At 32.7% G+C, this 15574-nt stretch overlaps 1 protein-coding gene across 1 annotated transcript in view; it reads left to right on the forward strand.

Moving 5' to 3' along the window:
• Nucleotides 1-13475, forward strand: part of BCKDHB (branched chain keto acid dehydrogenase E1 subunit beta) — a 59397-nt gene extending 45922 nt beyond the window's left edge. The window contains exons 10-11 of the mRNA XM_007440318.4: nucleotides 5475-5622; nucleotides 9559-13475. Coding sequence (XP_007440380.1) covers nucleotides 5475-5615 — 141 coding nt within the window. The 3' untranslated portion in view covers nucleotides 5616-5622; nucleotides 9559-13475. The remainder of the gene's footprint in view (nucleotides 1-5474; nucleotides 5623-9558) is intronic.
• Nucleotides 13476-15574: the final 2099 nt, after the last annotated feature.

The following is a 15574-nucleotide window of genomic DNA, read 5'->3' on the forward strand; positions in this document are numbered from 1 at the left end:
ATAATTCCTAGAGGTTTTATCACTTTAAGCATTTTTTCTGCTTCTGAAACTCAGGAAAGTAGCATAGCAAAATGTTATTCTACATTTTAAATCACATACATTTGAGCAGAAACCGTTCACTGTTTTACCAAAGATTCAGTATATTAAAAGTTGAAATTGTTCTCTAAACAAATGATCAGTTAAAATGATCAAAGCATCCAGAAGAAATTTTTTTTGATCTATATCTATATCTATATTTATATATTTGTATCTGTATCTATCTATCAACATGAGATGGAATATTTGCCCAGGGAGGGAATATTATTATAAAGATTAGGGAATTTGTCTCTGTATACTCTTTAACCACAGATTTGTCTCATCTCATATTAAGAAATTGCTGTAGTTCTACAAATGAAAGCAAACGATTAACAAATATATTAAAATGCACATATTTAAAAATGTTTCTTCTAAGAAAATAAGTATAGGTTATACTAAAGAAGAAAATTAAGCAAAGCCAAAAAAAAAAAAAGTGCCTGTCATTGTACAATGAAGCCTTAAAAATATTACCGAAAGCAGTAAATATGTATTTGAAAAGTTGAACATTTTGAAGTTTTCATTTTATTTTAATCACCTTAATTCAAGTGGGGAGAGTTATAATTTACTAGAGCAGGAAAGCTGAAGCATAGTGTCCCTGCAATCCAAAAAGAATACAAGAAACAGCTTGCATATATGAGAGTCCAAGGACAATTCAGATGGTGAACTTGAAAAAAAATAATTTGAAAGCTCCATGCTTTTATTGGAAAGCTGAAATGTATGAATCCTAAATATGTAAAGATTGGCTGCTCATCCACATGCAACCAAACTTTTCCTGTTTGGTATTGTCACACAAAGGAGCTATCTACAAGCCCAAGTTTCTGCATTTAATTCCTGGAAGGCCCCTTGGGTGGCTAGCACTGAATGGTGTATTATTAAAAAGAGGCTAGTATCACATTTCATTTAAAAAATGTGCATGTTAGAATGCTATGTGTCTGTTTATATAAAAAAACGACTTTTCTTATAAGTGCACTTGGGTTTAAAATGCATTTGAAAAAAATGTGAAATATTTATGCCACTGTCTGCAGTTAGTTTAAATTGACAAGCTTATTGTAGTGTGCCTGTAAACTCTGCTCTTCTATTAACATTTCACTGTAAGCCTATGTTTAATTTGTAAAACATGAGACCACTTTTTCAGCTGGCTAATTTGTCCTGCAATAGTTAAACTGATGTTATATGAGAGAAGCACATAAGCAGAAATACCATATCCAGTAGTATAGGACTTTGTTGGAACTAAACTAAACTATTTGTGGACCTCATGACATGTAATTTCAGCCATAAAACCATTATATTTCATACAGTACTCTCTATCCACATTGTGCAGTGGGATGAAAATCTTTGGGATACTCCTCCTTCCAAGTGTTGGACTCAGGCATCACATAAGTTGATTTCCATTTATAAGAAGATCCAGCCAATGAAAGTTGGAGAGGCAGTTTAGTCTGCTGTGTCCTTTCTCCTGCGTCTCCTGAAAAACTTCCAAATGAAATCTTTTCATTCGTGAATGGGCATCTCTGGATCCAGCACTATGCTCTGAAATGTTTGGAGGAGTATTTACTGCAAGCCATACCTTGTCAGTTAATATACTTAATAAAGTATATTTCTTTTATGTATCCCTCCTCTGAAACTTGAACACAAATAGTAATCAGAGCCAGACACATAATTCAATTACAGCTAAAATAGGTAGAATACGTTCTTCCACATTTTATCCCATACCTTATTGAAAATTAAATCAGTTCCTTCTCATTTTATCTTTTCCTATATTCTCTGCATAATGGGACATGGTAGTCAAGGGCAGAGAACTTGTTTTACATATAAAACTCATCCTGAGTATTTGAATGTACTTGGGGTTATACCACTATATTTTATAACAAATATATAGATTGATTTTATAAATACTGAGGAAACTGGAAATAGGAAAAATGTTCTGGAGTGTAGTTGAACAGAGAGGTGGGAACGTGTAGCAGCAACTAGATTTGCAGTATATAACATTGCATTGGTGATGGCCATCCCTAAATTGGTTTTATGTTCCCTATTTCTTCTAAAAAATGTGTGGTTCTTATACAGTGCTCTTCATATTCCACATGATTTTAGCTCATCTTTTAATTTCCTTCCACTGGAATATAATGTTAAGAATGTTAATACATTCAATTGTTTGGATCCTTCCTCCTCTTATATTTGTAGAACTTTAGGCTCCCTAAAAATGTATTCCTCATGATCAAAGAATACTCTGAAATAGAATAGCATGTTATTTGAAATCTTGCAGCACAAAGGGTTCACCTTTATAATATTATTTCATTTAGTCTTGCATGTTGTAAGTGGGGGGCTGACCTTGGGAGGTAGTCTCATGGTTACCTTATGACATTTTTGAAGAAGCATGATTGGAACCAGAAATTTCTTTGTTTGTGATTCTCCTAGCTGGATCATTGGAAACTAGATGCTATCTTTGGTATTACTCAAACCTTCAATCTTGTTCAGTACTAGTTGAACAAATGCTGAAGAATTTGCTGCCAAGACACTAGATAGTTTTGGAAACAGCTTCCTGAAAGTTCCTATATATGTGTTTGTACTGCACTCTGTCAGGCAGATGACAATTTAGGCTTTTTTATGCTTTTACTTTTTGCTATGCTTAAATTTTTGAGTAGCAATTTTATTTCTAATCTTCTATTTGTCTGCAGGACTGTGGCTTTACACTGAGTTTCTTAGATTACAATTCCAAAGCCAAAAATCTTACTGAAGTAATGTATTAACTGTATACAGAAAGTAATTTTAAAAGATGCTAATAAATAGCATATTACATTATACTTTTATTGATTGGTAAAAGAATAACTATGAAGGTCAAATCATAATCTGTTTCTAAAATATGTTAATGCTAAGTCTAAGAAGTTTTGATTTTAAAGAAATTAATTTATTTTTCAGTAGGTATAAAATAGAATGCAAGGTTTGCCTTTTTTGAGTCAAGTAGTCTTCCTGTAATGTCAAATTACAAACTTAAATGTAATTTCAGAGATATATAATTCCATGGGACTGGCTTCTAATTTATGTCAGCCCTATCTTTATTTGCTACACTTATACAGTTTTGTGTAGGAAACAGAAAAAGATTTATCAGTGGTACAAGGAGAGGGGCAGTATATCCCTTCTGCTTCACCTTTGAAATATAATTTTGCCTTAGAAATGTAATATGGTATTGATAATGTGGTGATACCTTTTTAAAATTTATGGCTCACTCTTCTCCCATGAATGTGCATAAGGCACTTAACAAAATGCTAAATGAAGTTACAGAGAAATTGAGAATTGCATTTTAATTAATAGAGAGACCCAGTTCAAGTCCATCCTTAGCTGAGAAGTTCCCTGGGTAACTATGGGCCAGTCGCTCTTTCTGAGCCCAACCTATTTCATGGGATGCTGTTACAGGGATACAATGAGAGGCAGGAACCCTATGCTGCCTTCCTAAAAGAAAGGCAGGTTTTAAAACCAATAAATAAATGAATAAATAAATATCCTCCCTCCAAATAGTTAAGCAAATAGGTAAAAAAAAATTGATTCTTTTATTTACTGTATATCACTTTCATGATTAGTCTTGAATCATAAATAAACATATAGTACCCATCTAGTAAACCAACTCACACATCAAAAACATGTGTGAATAAAGACATGACATGAGATTTAAATAATATGTCAAAATGTGAGTCTTAGTCTTTTCTTGTTATTATAATACATTTCTCTGATCTCAGAAATGAAATGCCCTCCTAAAGTATATACACTAGATATATTTATGTGCACAAATGCAAACACACAGAGACCCACAAAGCATCTAAAACATCTCTAACACATAGTTAAAATATCATGGCCCCACAGCATCTCATTCCAACCTATTGTCTTCTGCCCTTATTGGTAGTGTTTCACAAGGTTCAGAATGTCTGGCCCAACCTTAAGGGAAGCACTCTGACTTCAGAACCCTCATAGGAATGCCTCATTTCAAGTTAAATAGCTTCTGGTAGTCTTCCAGAACCACTCCAGGAGTTTTACCTTAGAACAGATGTCCAAGGTCAAAACAAATGTTTTGGGGCTGGAACATTTCAGCCCCAAAGCAGTTTGCCCATCTCAAATACATTTAAATGCACAGAAAGAAATGGATTGTCTAATAAAAATATTGGTGTTATCTGGGGTTATAATCTGCTGTTTCTGTGCTTGTTCTGTATACAAAGAATTGTTTGCTAATAAGCATATTAGGATAAATTGTAAGGTACTTAACCATAAAATGAACATCACTGTACAGTATAGTTGTGTTAAGATTCTGCAAAAATTCATATTAATCTAACCTAATAAAAATGACATACACAGTTATAAAAATGTTGAAATTAAGAATAAGTATTTTATATGAACCAGGAAAAGAAGCAGATTGTTGAATTTTATAGTACATTTACATGCTCAAGAAAGAGTTAAATGTAAATAATGAGAGTTAGGTTTTAAGCACTTGCTTGTTTTCTGTTTATTGAGGGTAAAAACAAAAACAAAAAAAAGGATTATATGAACATATTTCATTTATATCCTTTCATTTATTCAGGGACTTTAGGTCAGTTTCCCATCCCAATAATGACCTCGATAAAGCAGTTTAGCTGTCAGAGACAGAAATGTGTAGGGCAATTTCAGATGAGATCCCAAACATTCCACAAGAGAATTTTAATCAAGGCAGTCGTTTAACTCAGGCAGTAGAAAAAATGGAGTGTTCATAATCAGAACAAGATTTAACATCTTCTGTTCAAACTCATTTTGAATGAGTATATTAGAATGTTCAATATTAATTTTTAGTGCATCCTTTTAGATGAAATTGAACATCCTATAATTGAAAGTTACTTGTACAACTGGAGTTTCACCCCCTTATTTCCACTACCCAGAGTTCTGTTCTCTAGTCTGTTCAGATTTCACATTGTTCCTCATATATTATTTGATATTGTAAATGTGACATTAGAGATGTGAACTGTTTCTAAAATATGTTTCATGACAGGTTATTTATTTAGGTTCTCCAAATAAAATCTGTATATTGAAAATGAAGAATGTGGGATTGTATTTCTGGGAAAAAAGCACGAGCTCTCGTTCAGCATTTTGTCTTTAGCAGAACTTACTCATATGTTCTTGGAAAATACATAAGCCACTGTCATTCCATTTGTTTTAAGTATCTGGTGATCAGATATGTGTTGCTTTGCCTATGCGTGTTCTGTTTTTAGATAACTTCAATGGATTTTCCATGGAGTGCTTTTTTAAAAATTAAGCTAGAATTAATTTTCTCCTAGGGTTATATCTCAAATTTCAGGAAAGTCAATTTGGGATATTTTAGTAAGTATTAAAATGTGAAGAATGACCGTATAAACTTCACTTACTTTCTTACTGTTTTATTTTAACAGGAGGAATGTTTCTTGAATCTAGAAGCTCCTATTACAAGAGTGTGTGGTTATGACACTCCATTTCCTCACATCTTTGAACCATTCTATATCCCAGACAAATGGAAGTGCTATGATGCAGTTCGAAAAATGATTAATTATTGATGCTCAGGTGAGAAAAAACTTCCCAATGTAATTTAAGCCTAAAAGTATTAGAATAAAATGCTAGCACCTTTTAAACCAACATCTGATTAGGTTTGCAATACTGAACATGCTTTCTGTGGAATAGGTCTCACTGAATGTACTGGAACTACATATAGGAAAAATGGTAAGATTTTGATTGTTAATTTAGAGAGTAAATTGTAAGTATTTTATGAATTACCTGCATGAATTCTATATTTAGGATTGCTTATTGTGGTTACTGATGGCCACATTCTCATAGTATATCAATTTATTAATCATTACATTTCCCATTTATTATTCTTAATTATACATTGTATTCATATCAATATTAGATCTTATTTAACAAATTATATTCTAATTCCATCTCCGCCAAAGACTCTGTATGTCTTGGTTTGTAATTTTCACTCCATGTTCCTTATCTCTAGGAACATTATTATTATATTGAACATCATATAATTGAAAATTACTTGTGCAATGGGAGTTTCATCCCCTTGCTTCTGCTACCTGGAGTTCTTTTCTCCAGTCTGTGCAGATTTCAAATTGGTTCCAGATATAACAGTGGTTTTGACAATAGATATCAGGAGCAAATTGAAAGATTTGTGAATAAAACATGCTGTGCATGCATTAAAAGTAATTGAAGGAAGCATATTCTAAATTCTATAAACATATATGATAATATTTCTGATGAGCTATCGGATGAATCTTTTATCTGTTCAGAGTTCCATCAAGTTTATAATGTATTATTTCACTTCCGGGGGAATAATGGCAGATTGAAGATGGCTCTGTTTTCGTGGAGCCGTTAACTGCGGTGGTTAAGAGCCAGCGAAAAATCCAGCTCTTCAGAACCATCTCCAGACAAAGGAGATGACTGGATCACCCACAAATACTCCTTGCAGAGGCTCCCTGTAAAGAAATCGCAATTTAGTGATCTCTAGCAGATTGAGTGCTCTGGGAATCGTGGGAAACATTGAGCTCAAGCCACGGTTTGGAGCCTCTAATGAGATACTAGATTTGCGTTCACATCATCTTTTAATTAACATTGGAAATTATTTATTAGCAATTTACTTGGAAATTAAAAATCTTCTGAAAGGCAAGTTGTTGTGCGCCAGGAGAATTTCCTTCTATCCTGGGAGAAAGAAGATTTAAGTAAGTTTAAAGATTAAAAAGAAAAAAAAAAACTTCTAGAAAACAGCGAAAGGGAGTTAAAAATGTTGGCTGTGGACAATTAAGGGGCCAGATGGATTTGAAAGAATAGTTTTTTTAAGGACTGTTTTAAATTTTATAAAAATAGAGCAGATGATTTTGGAATTAACTGTAAGAAAACTTACGGTGGGAAAGTTTTGGCTCTGAAAATAAAAGATAAGACTGGTCTTTTAAGGTTAACTAGAGGGAACCAGAGAGCAATTAAAAGATACTTCCTAACATAATGGAGGAACATGATTTTACTGTAGAAGAATTTAAATCTGAGAATAAGATGTTCAGGACTTATTTTTAAAATTGGATCTAACAGAGGTGACAGAAGAAGAAAAGATTCTACTGAATAAAACAGAAGCTAAAGATGCTTAAAGAACAGAGATTTTAAAATGGATGGTAAAGAATTGCCACCCTATAAAACAGATATGAAAGATATGGAAAAAGATGTTGTGAATTTGAAAATGGACTTAAACTTATTTGACTACAGGAGTGATATGGAGAAAGAAGTTGTATTGGATATACAAACTATGCTGGCTGATGTTTTAACAGTTAAAAAGCATATCCTGATTATAAATCAGAAGAGTGACTTGGAGAGTTATCTTATTTTGGATCCACAGAAGGGTAGTACTAAATCTCTGAAGTTGCTACTGAAAACAAACAGGGAGAAAATGATAAGAAATCACTGTATGGGACTTTATTTGAAGAAATGACTGAAGATTAAGCCTCTTAAGAAGAAGAAAAAGGAGTTCAAAGTGGACTTATCTGACCAGGGTCAAATTGTATAAATTTTGATTTTGGGTTGTTACTACTGGAATCTGTTTTTTTTTTTACCAGGATTGCAAGATGATGCACAGATTTTTTTCATATGAGGTCAAAACTTTTACCTCCTACTTGTAAGAGAAAGTTATAGGTTAGAATGTAAAAGGGATCTGTTGGATCTAGTTTAAAATATATATGTTACCATTACTAATATTCTTTATACCTAAGGGGATAAATCTTTTATGTCTTACTTATTAGAGAAAGTTATAAGTCAAAATGCAAAATAGATTTATTTGTCTAAGCATAAAACATATAGGTTACTACTACTGGTACTCTTAATGCTTTTGCTGAGTAAGACTAATGAATCTTTCTATAATTTGGTTATTGTTTAGTGATGAGAAATGGGAAGAAGAGTTGTTTTTTTAATTTCTGGAATATTAGAGAAGGTATTGAGTTACTGTAAATGCTTATACTTGTCTGGAGGGAGGGAGGAGTCACTTTTTATATGTCTTTTTTCTTTTTTTTTCCTTTCTCTTGTTATCTTTCTTCTTTTTTGTTTATATATCTTTTCCAATTCTGTATTAGTTTTTAACTATTTAAAACTCTAATAAAAATATTATTAAAAAGCGCATAATGTACTGTTTTAAAAATGTTGATTAAATAGTCTTCTGTTCTAATATTTTTTCAGTAATGTCTGCTGAAATTTCTGATAGGTATAATTGCAGTATAGCATATAAGTGCATTTTTATTTTCAAGGCAGGCACCTTTTTTTGTCCAATTCATAGTTTTAAAATCAACACTTAGGGTAAGATTGAGCAATTTCTCCAAGATTTGATGGCTGCAACTTGTTCCTCCAAACAGTTGGAGAGTCTTAAGTGATCTCACCAAAAAGGTGGTGATGGTTTTGAGGGGATTTGAAGGGTTTTTGGAGGGGAATTCTGAGCGTAAATGGGAGCTGAAAGATTCCCAACCCCCAAATGCCTTGAAATCAGGCTGCCAAAAACAGCAAGAAAATTTTCTAATTCTAGAGCATCATTTCAGACTGCTTTGGGGGTGGGGTGGGGTCAGGAGTTTGGAGTGTTTTGCCTCTCATTTCCACCTTTAGTTTTGATGGGGGGAAATGCAGGGAGATTTCAGGTTATAGACTGAAAGCATGTTCTGAGCTGTTTATGTTGTTAAACTCACATTAGAAATATATGCAGTTTTATCAGTAGATGCTATGTTGTTTAACACCAAAGTACAATATAGGAAGTAATAAAGATGAAAGTTCTTCATTTTTCCTTTATAGGAAAAGTAAGCAAATTATAGCCTTCCAGATATCTCTGATAGAGGTTCTAGCATCCCTCATCATTGAGCATACTGGAAAAGTCCCCTGGAAGTACCACAGGTTGCCTACTTTCCTTTAATAAAATATATATAATTATCTGTTTCCTTGTTGAAAATAATGTGTCCTCTTGAGCCTTGTGGAGGCTGGCATATATTCCTGAAATAAGAACCTTTCCAGAAAGAGAAACTATCTTTATTCCTAGACTGACTTTCATAGTCTAAGTGGAATCTAGTAGAAAGGAAGCAGTAACCATAAATCAGGAAAAGAATAACTTAAAGTTATTCTTGCTCATAAAGCCATAAATCTAGTTTTAGTCTCTCGTATTGGTTGCAAAGGGTCAGGCAGTAGTACAGACAAAGCTCTGAAAAGCAGTCTCAAGTGTAGTACAGTAGTCCTTGACTTACAATTGCAATTGGGACTGGAATTTCCATTGCTGAGTGATGTAGTCATAAAGCAAGACACCACATGACTGCATTGCGTAGCAACGGCAATCCTGGCAGTCCTGGATTTTGCATGTAATTGTATTTAATGGAACTTATTCTTAAACAAGGAGGCCTAGGAAAGCAAACTAAATAGTTCAAAATGTTCACTTAAAGTGATATTTAAACAAAATCTATAACATATTCTATTTCTATTCCTATAAAGGTGAGAAGAACAGGAAGAAAATTCAGCTGCCATCTACAAAATGATTAGGATTAAACTTGGGCTTATTTTGTTTTATCTTTATTGGAAATAACCATAGAAGATTCTTTTCTGGATACTCAACCTGACTAGTCATCAAGCCAAAATTCTACCAGGTGTGGAGTTTAATATGGGCATGTGATCGTTGTAAAATACTTCTTGTGATTCTTTCCCAATTTTGCACGTAAGACTGCTAACATGTTTTGTCATGCAAATCAAGGCTCAGGTTGAACTTAATAAATTGTAATGAAGAGACCTGTGGTCTACCTTTTTGCCTTAATTGACAAATGTATGTTACAGATTTTACAGTAGACTTGCTATGTATACAGTATATTGACCCTAAATGCAGTAGATCGTATATGTCATCATTGGGTATTGTATTCATGCAGGTTATTTGGGGTCCTCCAAAACCACTTGGAAACTTTGGAGGATTCTCCAGTATACTGTAGATTAACAAGTACACAACAGGTGCCTGGATAAGGAGAGTAAGACAAATTCTTACATGTGAGCAGAGGTTGGCTAGCTTGAGGCTAGATTTAGTCTTCTGTCCCAATTATGTGATCATTTCCTTGGCTTGTCATTAAAAAAAAAAAACATCCTTAATTTGGGCTAATTTGATCCCTGTTATAAGAAATATGATAGTTCTCCAGTACATTTTTTGACTGAAGATTTAAGTGTCGGGTGGCTATTTTAATTAAGAACAATAAGAAATTATAAATTTAATAGACATACATGGAAATATTTGAAGCATTTACCCAACTCTCCATCACTGAATGCAGACAGTTGGCGCCTGTTATATTTTGTTGCTGCGTGAAAATTAAACTGATTGATTAGATTTGGTCTGGAGGCTCCACCAAAAATTTGGAAAGCAGTCAGGTCAAACCACTTCAGAGGCCACCTCATTTGATTTGGTTTGAAACTAGCAGTCTAAGACTTTTTCCTTCTCTGTTGATTATCATCATGAAATTAAGAAATGGTGATAGATTATTAAACTTTTTGACAGAATGGAATGAAATCTGCATGCATAGTAACCCTTCTCAGCAGAGGAAGCATTTGACATTTCAGACACACAGATCACTCATAGGGGGAGACACATCCATCTTCTCTTTCTTTTGTGCAGTTCATATGAAAGCTAAATGATGATCAGAGATTATCATTCTGCCCCTAGAAACCTGTAAATATAATTATATAAACACTTCTCTATGTAAGTAATATATACCCAATTTCAGAAAGAAATCTATAGTGGGTAGGTAATTTTTGTAAATTAAATAAAGATTGTGTTATTTAATAAGTATTTAATAATAATTCCTAGTTGTGTTATTTATACAACATGGGATGAGGTGGTGGGATAGACAATCAGGACATTCTAGAGGTTGATGACCTAGGACTTGCAGCATCCTTAGGAATTGGGGCCAATAGTGACAGATACTGAAAGTGGACATTCAACATTTGGAATGGCACAAATTACTGTTCCTAATCTGGAATAGAATATTGATATCAAACTGAAATGGAATCTCTAACTAGAACTAAAATAGCGTGGAGCAAAAAAGTGGGAATGGAGAGTAACATTTCTGAAGTAGAACTACTAGCAAACAATATTTAACAAATATAGACTGAAAGAAAAGCTAAATAAATAAACTGAGAATAGGATTTTAGGAAAATTGAAAAGCAAGAATTGGAAGAAAGGGTTGGATGGAAAAGAAGGAAACTATCTTAGAAAGACATGAGGAAGGTAACACAAGGCAGAACTGATGGCCACTGTAATCCTTTTTAAATACTTTGCAGGAGAGATTGAGTCAGGACAAGCTAGCATCATCATGACATCCCTTATACAGCAATTCCCTGCAATTAGTAGCTAGACCTGTCATGCATAAAACTATAACACATAATTTCTTTTATCTTTCCTCATTTCAGTATTTTTCTTACATAGAAAACCTGAGGAGACATTTTTGCATTTTTCCAGACATAATGTCAGTGTCTCCTTTTCCAAACTGGTTGTAAATTTTGACAAGACCTGAATGTGCTCTACAGCAGTTCAGAGTACTCTTTTATTACTTGATAAGAATCTTGAATCTATCCAGGACAGCCCAGTTTGACACACACCAAAAATGTAAATTCTAAATTAATGGATTCTAGCCAATTCAGATGTTAACACGGCAATGTAGGCATGTACTTGTGAGAACATATACAACTAGATAATATGTGTGAAAGTATAGGTCTTTCAAATTTGTAAAATGGGAACCATGACCTTTTTTTGGAGATTTGAAACTTGCAATATATGCAGTGTAGTTTTTATGGAATTCAAAAAGCAATAAAGAGTTGGGTTCATTAGGTTGAAAGCAGATGCATTAGTAGAATAATGGCAGTTTTGATCCAGTTAGTTACCAAGTGAAAAAGTTCTTCGCTAGATCTTGGCTGAAATAATATATTTCAGGACTTTTCTGAATTTTTTGAAAAAAAAATTACATTATTACTATTCTTTTCTAACTAGAGTAACCATCAGAGAGATTATGTGCAGCTATTTTTCATTTGAAGATATTCAAGTGGCTTATATTAGGATAATGCTAAACAGCAACAAAGATAAGGCCAGCAATTTTAAAATAAAGAATGATTAGGGTCGCTAGCAAAATAAATAGAAAGTTGGGGTGAATAAGTTTTCTATTTTTAACAAAGCATTCCAGTGGGGGAGCTCCCCTAATCTCCAGATGAGGATTGTTCCACAATGTTTCAACACCGTTACAGAAAATACCACCTCCATACTACAGCTGAGTTTATACACATAAGCTGTGATAAAGTCAACACAGTATTGTATCCCAAGAGCAAAGATACCTATATAAAAGTAAGCAGTGGAATATGCGGACAAGCTCTAATTTGAATCAGCGTAGAAAATTGTGATAATTTTAATTCAATGTTTTGGGAAGTGATCAGTTTGGCCTAAATTGCCTTGAGACTGAATCTCTGAATCAAATCTTTGCACAGCACTAGTAGGTTATTCCTTAGAAATGAAACAGTGTTACATTGTACTCTTGAAATTACTATTGGACAGCTTATGGGATAAATTTTAAATACAAGGAATTTAAAAAGTATTTTTAAAAATCCAATTTCTCTTAAGGAATAAGTTTGAATATGTTTAATAAACAATGTTATCTTTAAATTATGTAAATATGTCTTGAAATATGTTTAATAAACAATGTTATCTTTAAATTATGTAAAAGTATCTTGAAATACATCTGTGAAGTTAATTCATTATGATTTCATTTTGATTGCAATGCAAAGAGTTACCTTGTACAATAATTCTAATTACCATGTACAATAAATTAATTACCTTGTACACTAAATAACTCTAGAGAACAATTCAAATTTTTCTGCACAGATTTATCTCTACTCTCTAAAACATTGAATTTACTACTACTGTTTCTGCTTAAAGTACATACATTTCTATATTTTAATGCATTTATAATGACAAGAATGAATGCATTACTTTGATTATTGCAACTTATTCACAGAATGAGTGCTGCTCTCAAAATATTGTCTAGATGGCACTGTACACCTATTCAACCTGTATTTATGGATAAATGCCTTTGCTGTGCAGGATACATGTCTTGTGAGTTTATTGTGCAAAAAGAGAGATTGTGGATGTAAAAATGATACATTGCTCGCCAGGAGATGTGAAAGCACAAGCAAAACATAGTTTAATATTGCATTTCTTTAAAATAAAAGTTACCAACTTTTTGATATAACTATACTGAAGAACAAATAATAATTTTAACATTCCGTGTTAAAATAAAGGCTAGCAATCATTATAGTTTGTATGTTTTCATTTGATAAAGTGTTATAAGTTTGTTATTTGGAAAGTATAAAAACCAATTCACTGCAATAAATAACTGGTTCCTTTTTTTTAATATGATTTTTATTGAAACTTTAAAAAATATTAAAAAGTAATAAACTAATATAAAGTAAAAAAGAAAAAAAAATCAAAGAGAAAAAAGTGCAAGAAAAGAAAAAAAAAGTTGAAGAAAAATAGAAAAGGAAGAAAAAAGATACAAAGAAGTGGCTTCCGATATTCTTCACAGCAGTTATAAGTGCAATTTTTTTTAACTTCTCTCTAGAGTTATATCATAATACTCTTCTTTCTATGATCTAGTCTGGCTAATCATCAGAGCAGTAAATCACAAGTTCATTTTTTTTCATTTTTATGCAAAAAGTCCATAAGAGTTTTCCAGTCACCAATAAATGTAGGTAGTGCCTTTTCTCTAATCAAAAAAGTTAATTTATCCATTTCAGGAAGATCTGTGATTTCACCAACCATTCCTCCATAGTGGGTAGTGTTGAAGCTTTCCACCTCTGTAAGAAGCAAATGGTTCCTGGTAGTGGACCAGCATTGAATAATATGTTCAACCGTATACATTTTACTCTGAGTTTGGAATTGACTAGATTATGTCTACCTACAGCCTGGTAGGAATTCAGGTTTTGTAGGTATCCCTTGTTTTTAATACTTGCTAAGTAGGAACTAAGCTGTTTGTGAAAATATAGATTCAGCATAGATCCACTTTAGTTTTGTCTATACAGTGTAAGTGGGAACTGCTAATGAAAACTTCCATATTGGTTGAAGATTCTGAGGATAGCTTGTTTATTTAGGGTGTCTTATATATAGTATGATTAATATAATGGGCTTCAATTGTAGGTCAGAATTTAAAAGCCCAAATGTGCTCCATATGATTTCATTCCTTCATGAGATGAAATCTTTGAAGTATAATCAACACTTTAAAAATTATCAGCCTTGCAACTCATAAGTTGAGGGAGGAATATGGAGCAGTAATCATGTACAATTTTTAAATAGGGAAGGTGATAGGTTACATGGATCAAATTTTGAAATCAGTCTCAAACTTTAATCATCAGTAATTTATTTACTTTAAATCAGCAAAAAAAAAAAAGCTATTTATGGATACTGAGTGACTACATATAATATAACATTATTTTAATTGCCAGAAAATTGGTATATTTACATGATGGTTTCATTCTGGGTTTGCCTATTTGTTTCTCTTTTTAAAGATGGATGTAAATGAAGTTTTTGTATCATTGCATTATTTTTTAATTGATTTTTATCCACTCCGTTGCTTTTCTATTTATAGAAACATGATTCCTGTATGTTAGAGCTTATAAAGAGATTTTAAAAATAGTGAAAGTATTTCTACAAGCTGAAAGGTTGGACTAGCTTGGCTCTTCTTGAATATGAGATAGGGAGATAGTTTAGAGGAAGAAAGTGAAAAATATCCATTTGGATTCTGCTTGGACTTCATTACATTTATATTAAAGAAATGCAACATTTTGTGTTTATACATGGTTTTTCAATCAGAAACTTTGGTTGTACTATCTTTAAAGTGCAGACCCCCACTTAATGTTAATGTTTCTCCAAGACCAATAATATGTTTCTCAAAGATCATTTTTAAAATAACCTTTGCAAGAAAATATGTTGACAACTCATACAGAGCATCTAACCTTCTGTTCGCCATAAATCAAAGCCTAAAATGTTTACAGTGCTGCTAGATAGCACTTAATATTTTTTGTGGTAGTTTTTCCACTACTGTATTTCATTTCCTATCTTGTGGTAAAGCATCGATTCCCAAATAGCTTCTGTTTTGCAAAAGGCTTTACCTCCAACATAATGAACATGTCTAAAATACCATTATCTGTATTTTTAAAAGGTGCTGTCTTCCGGCTAACAAAGAAGATGAACAAGGATGCGGGTGGATGTCGAAGTGGAATTTTTAGATAGGAAAAATTCACAGACATGCTAAAATAGTTATGAAAATGTTTAGCTGTTGAATTTTCTGCTGATACAGAATCCAGTGGTAGGCAAAGGATTAAGAGAAAAATAATGTACTTTTTTGTTTTGGATGTCTTATAGCCAATTTATAAGTATGCCGTTCCTTATGCTATTACTGCAAAAATGTCTTTGGATTTGTTGATTCCTGTTAAG

The sequence above is a fragment of the Python bivittatus genome, unplaced genomic scaffold, assembly GCF_059951505.1.
Source record: "Python bivittatus isolate LINGU-HERP-01145 unplaced genomic scaffold, Pbiv_v1 ctg000020_np1212, whole genome shotgun sequence".
Classification (NCBI taxonomy): Eukaryota; Metazoa; Chordata; class Lepidosauria; order Squamata; family Pythonidae; genus Python; species Python bivittatus.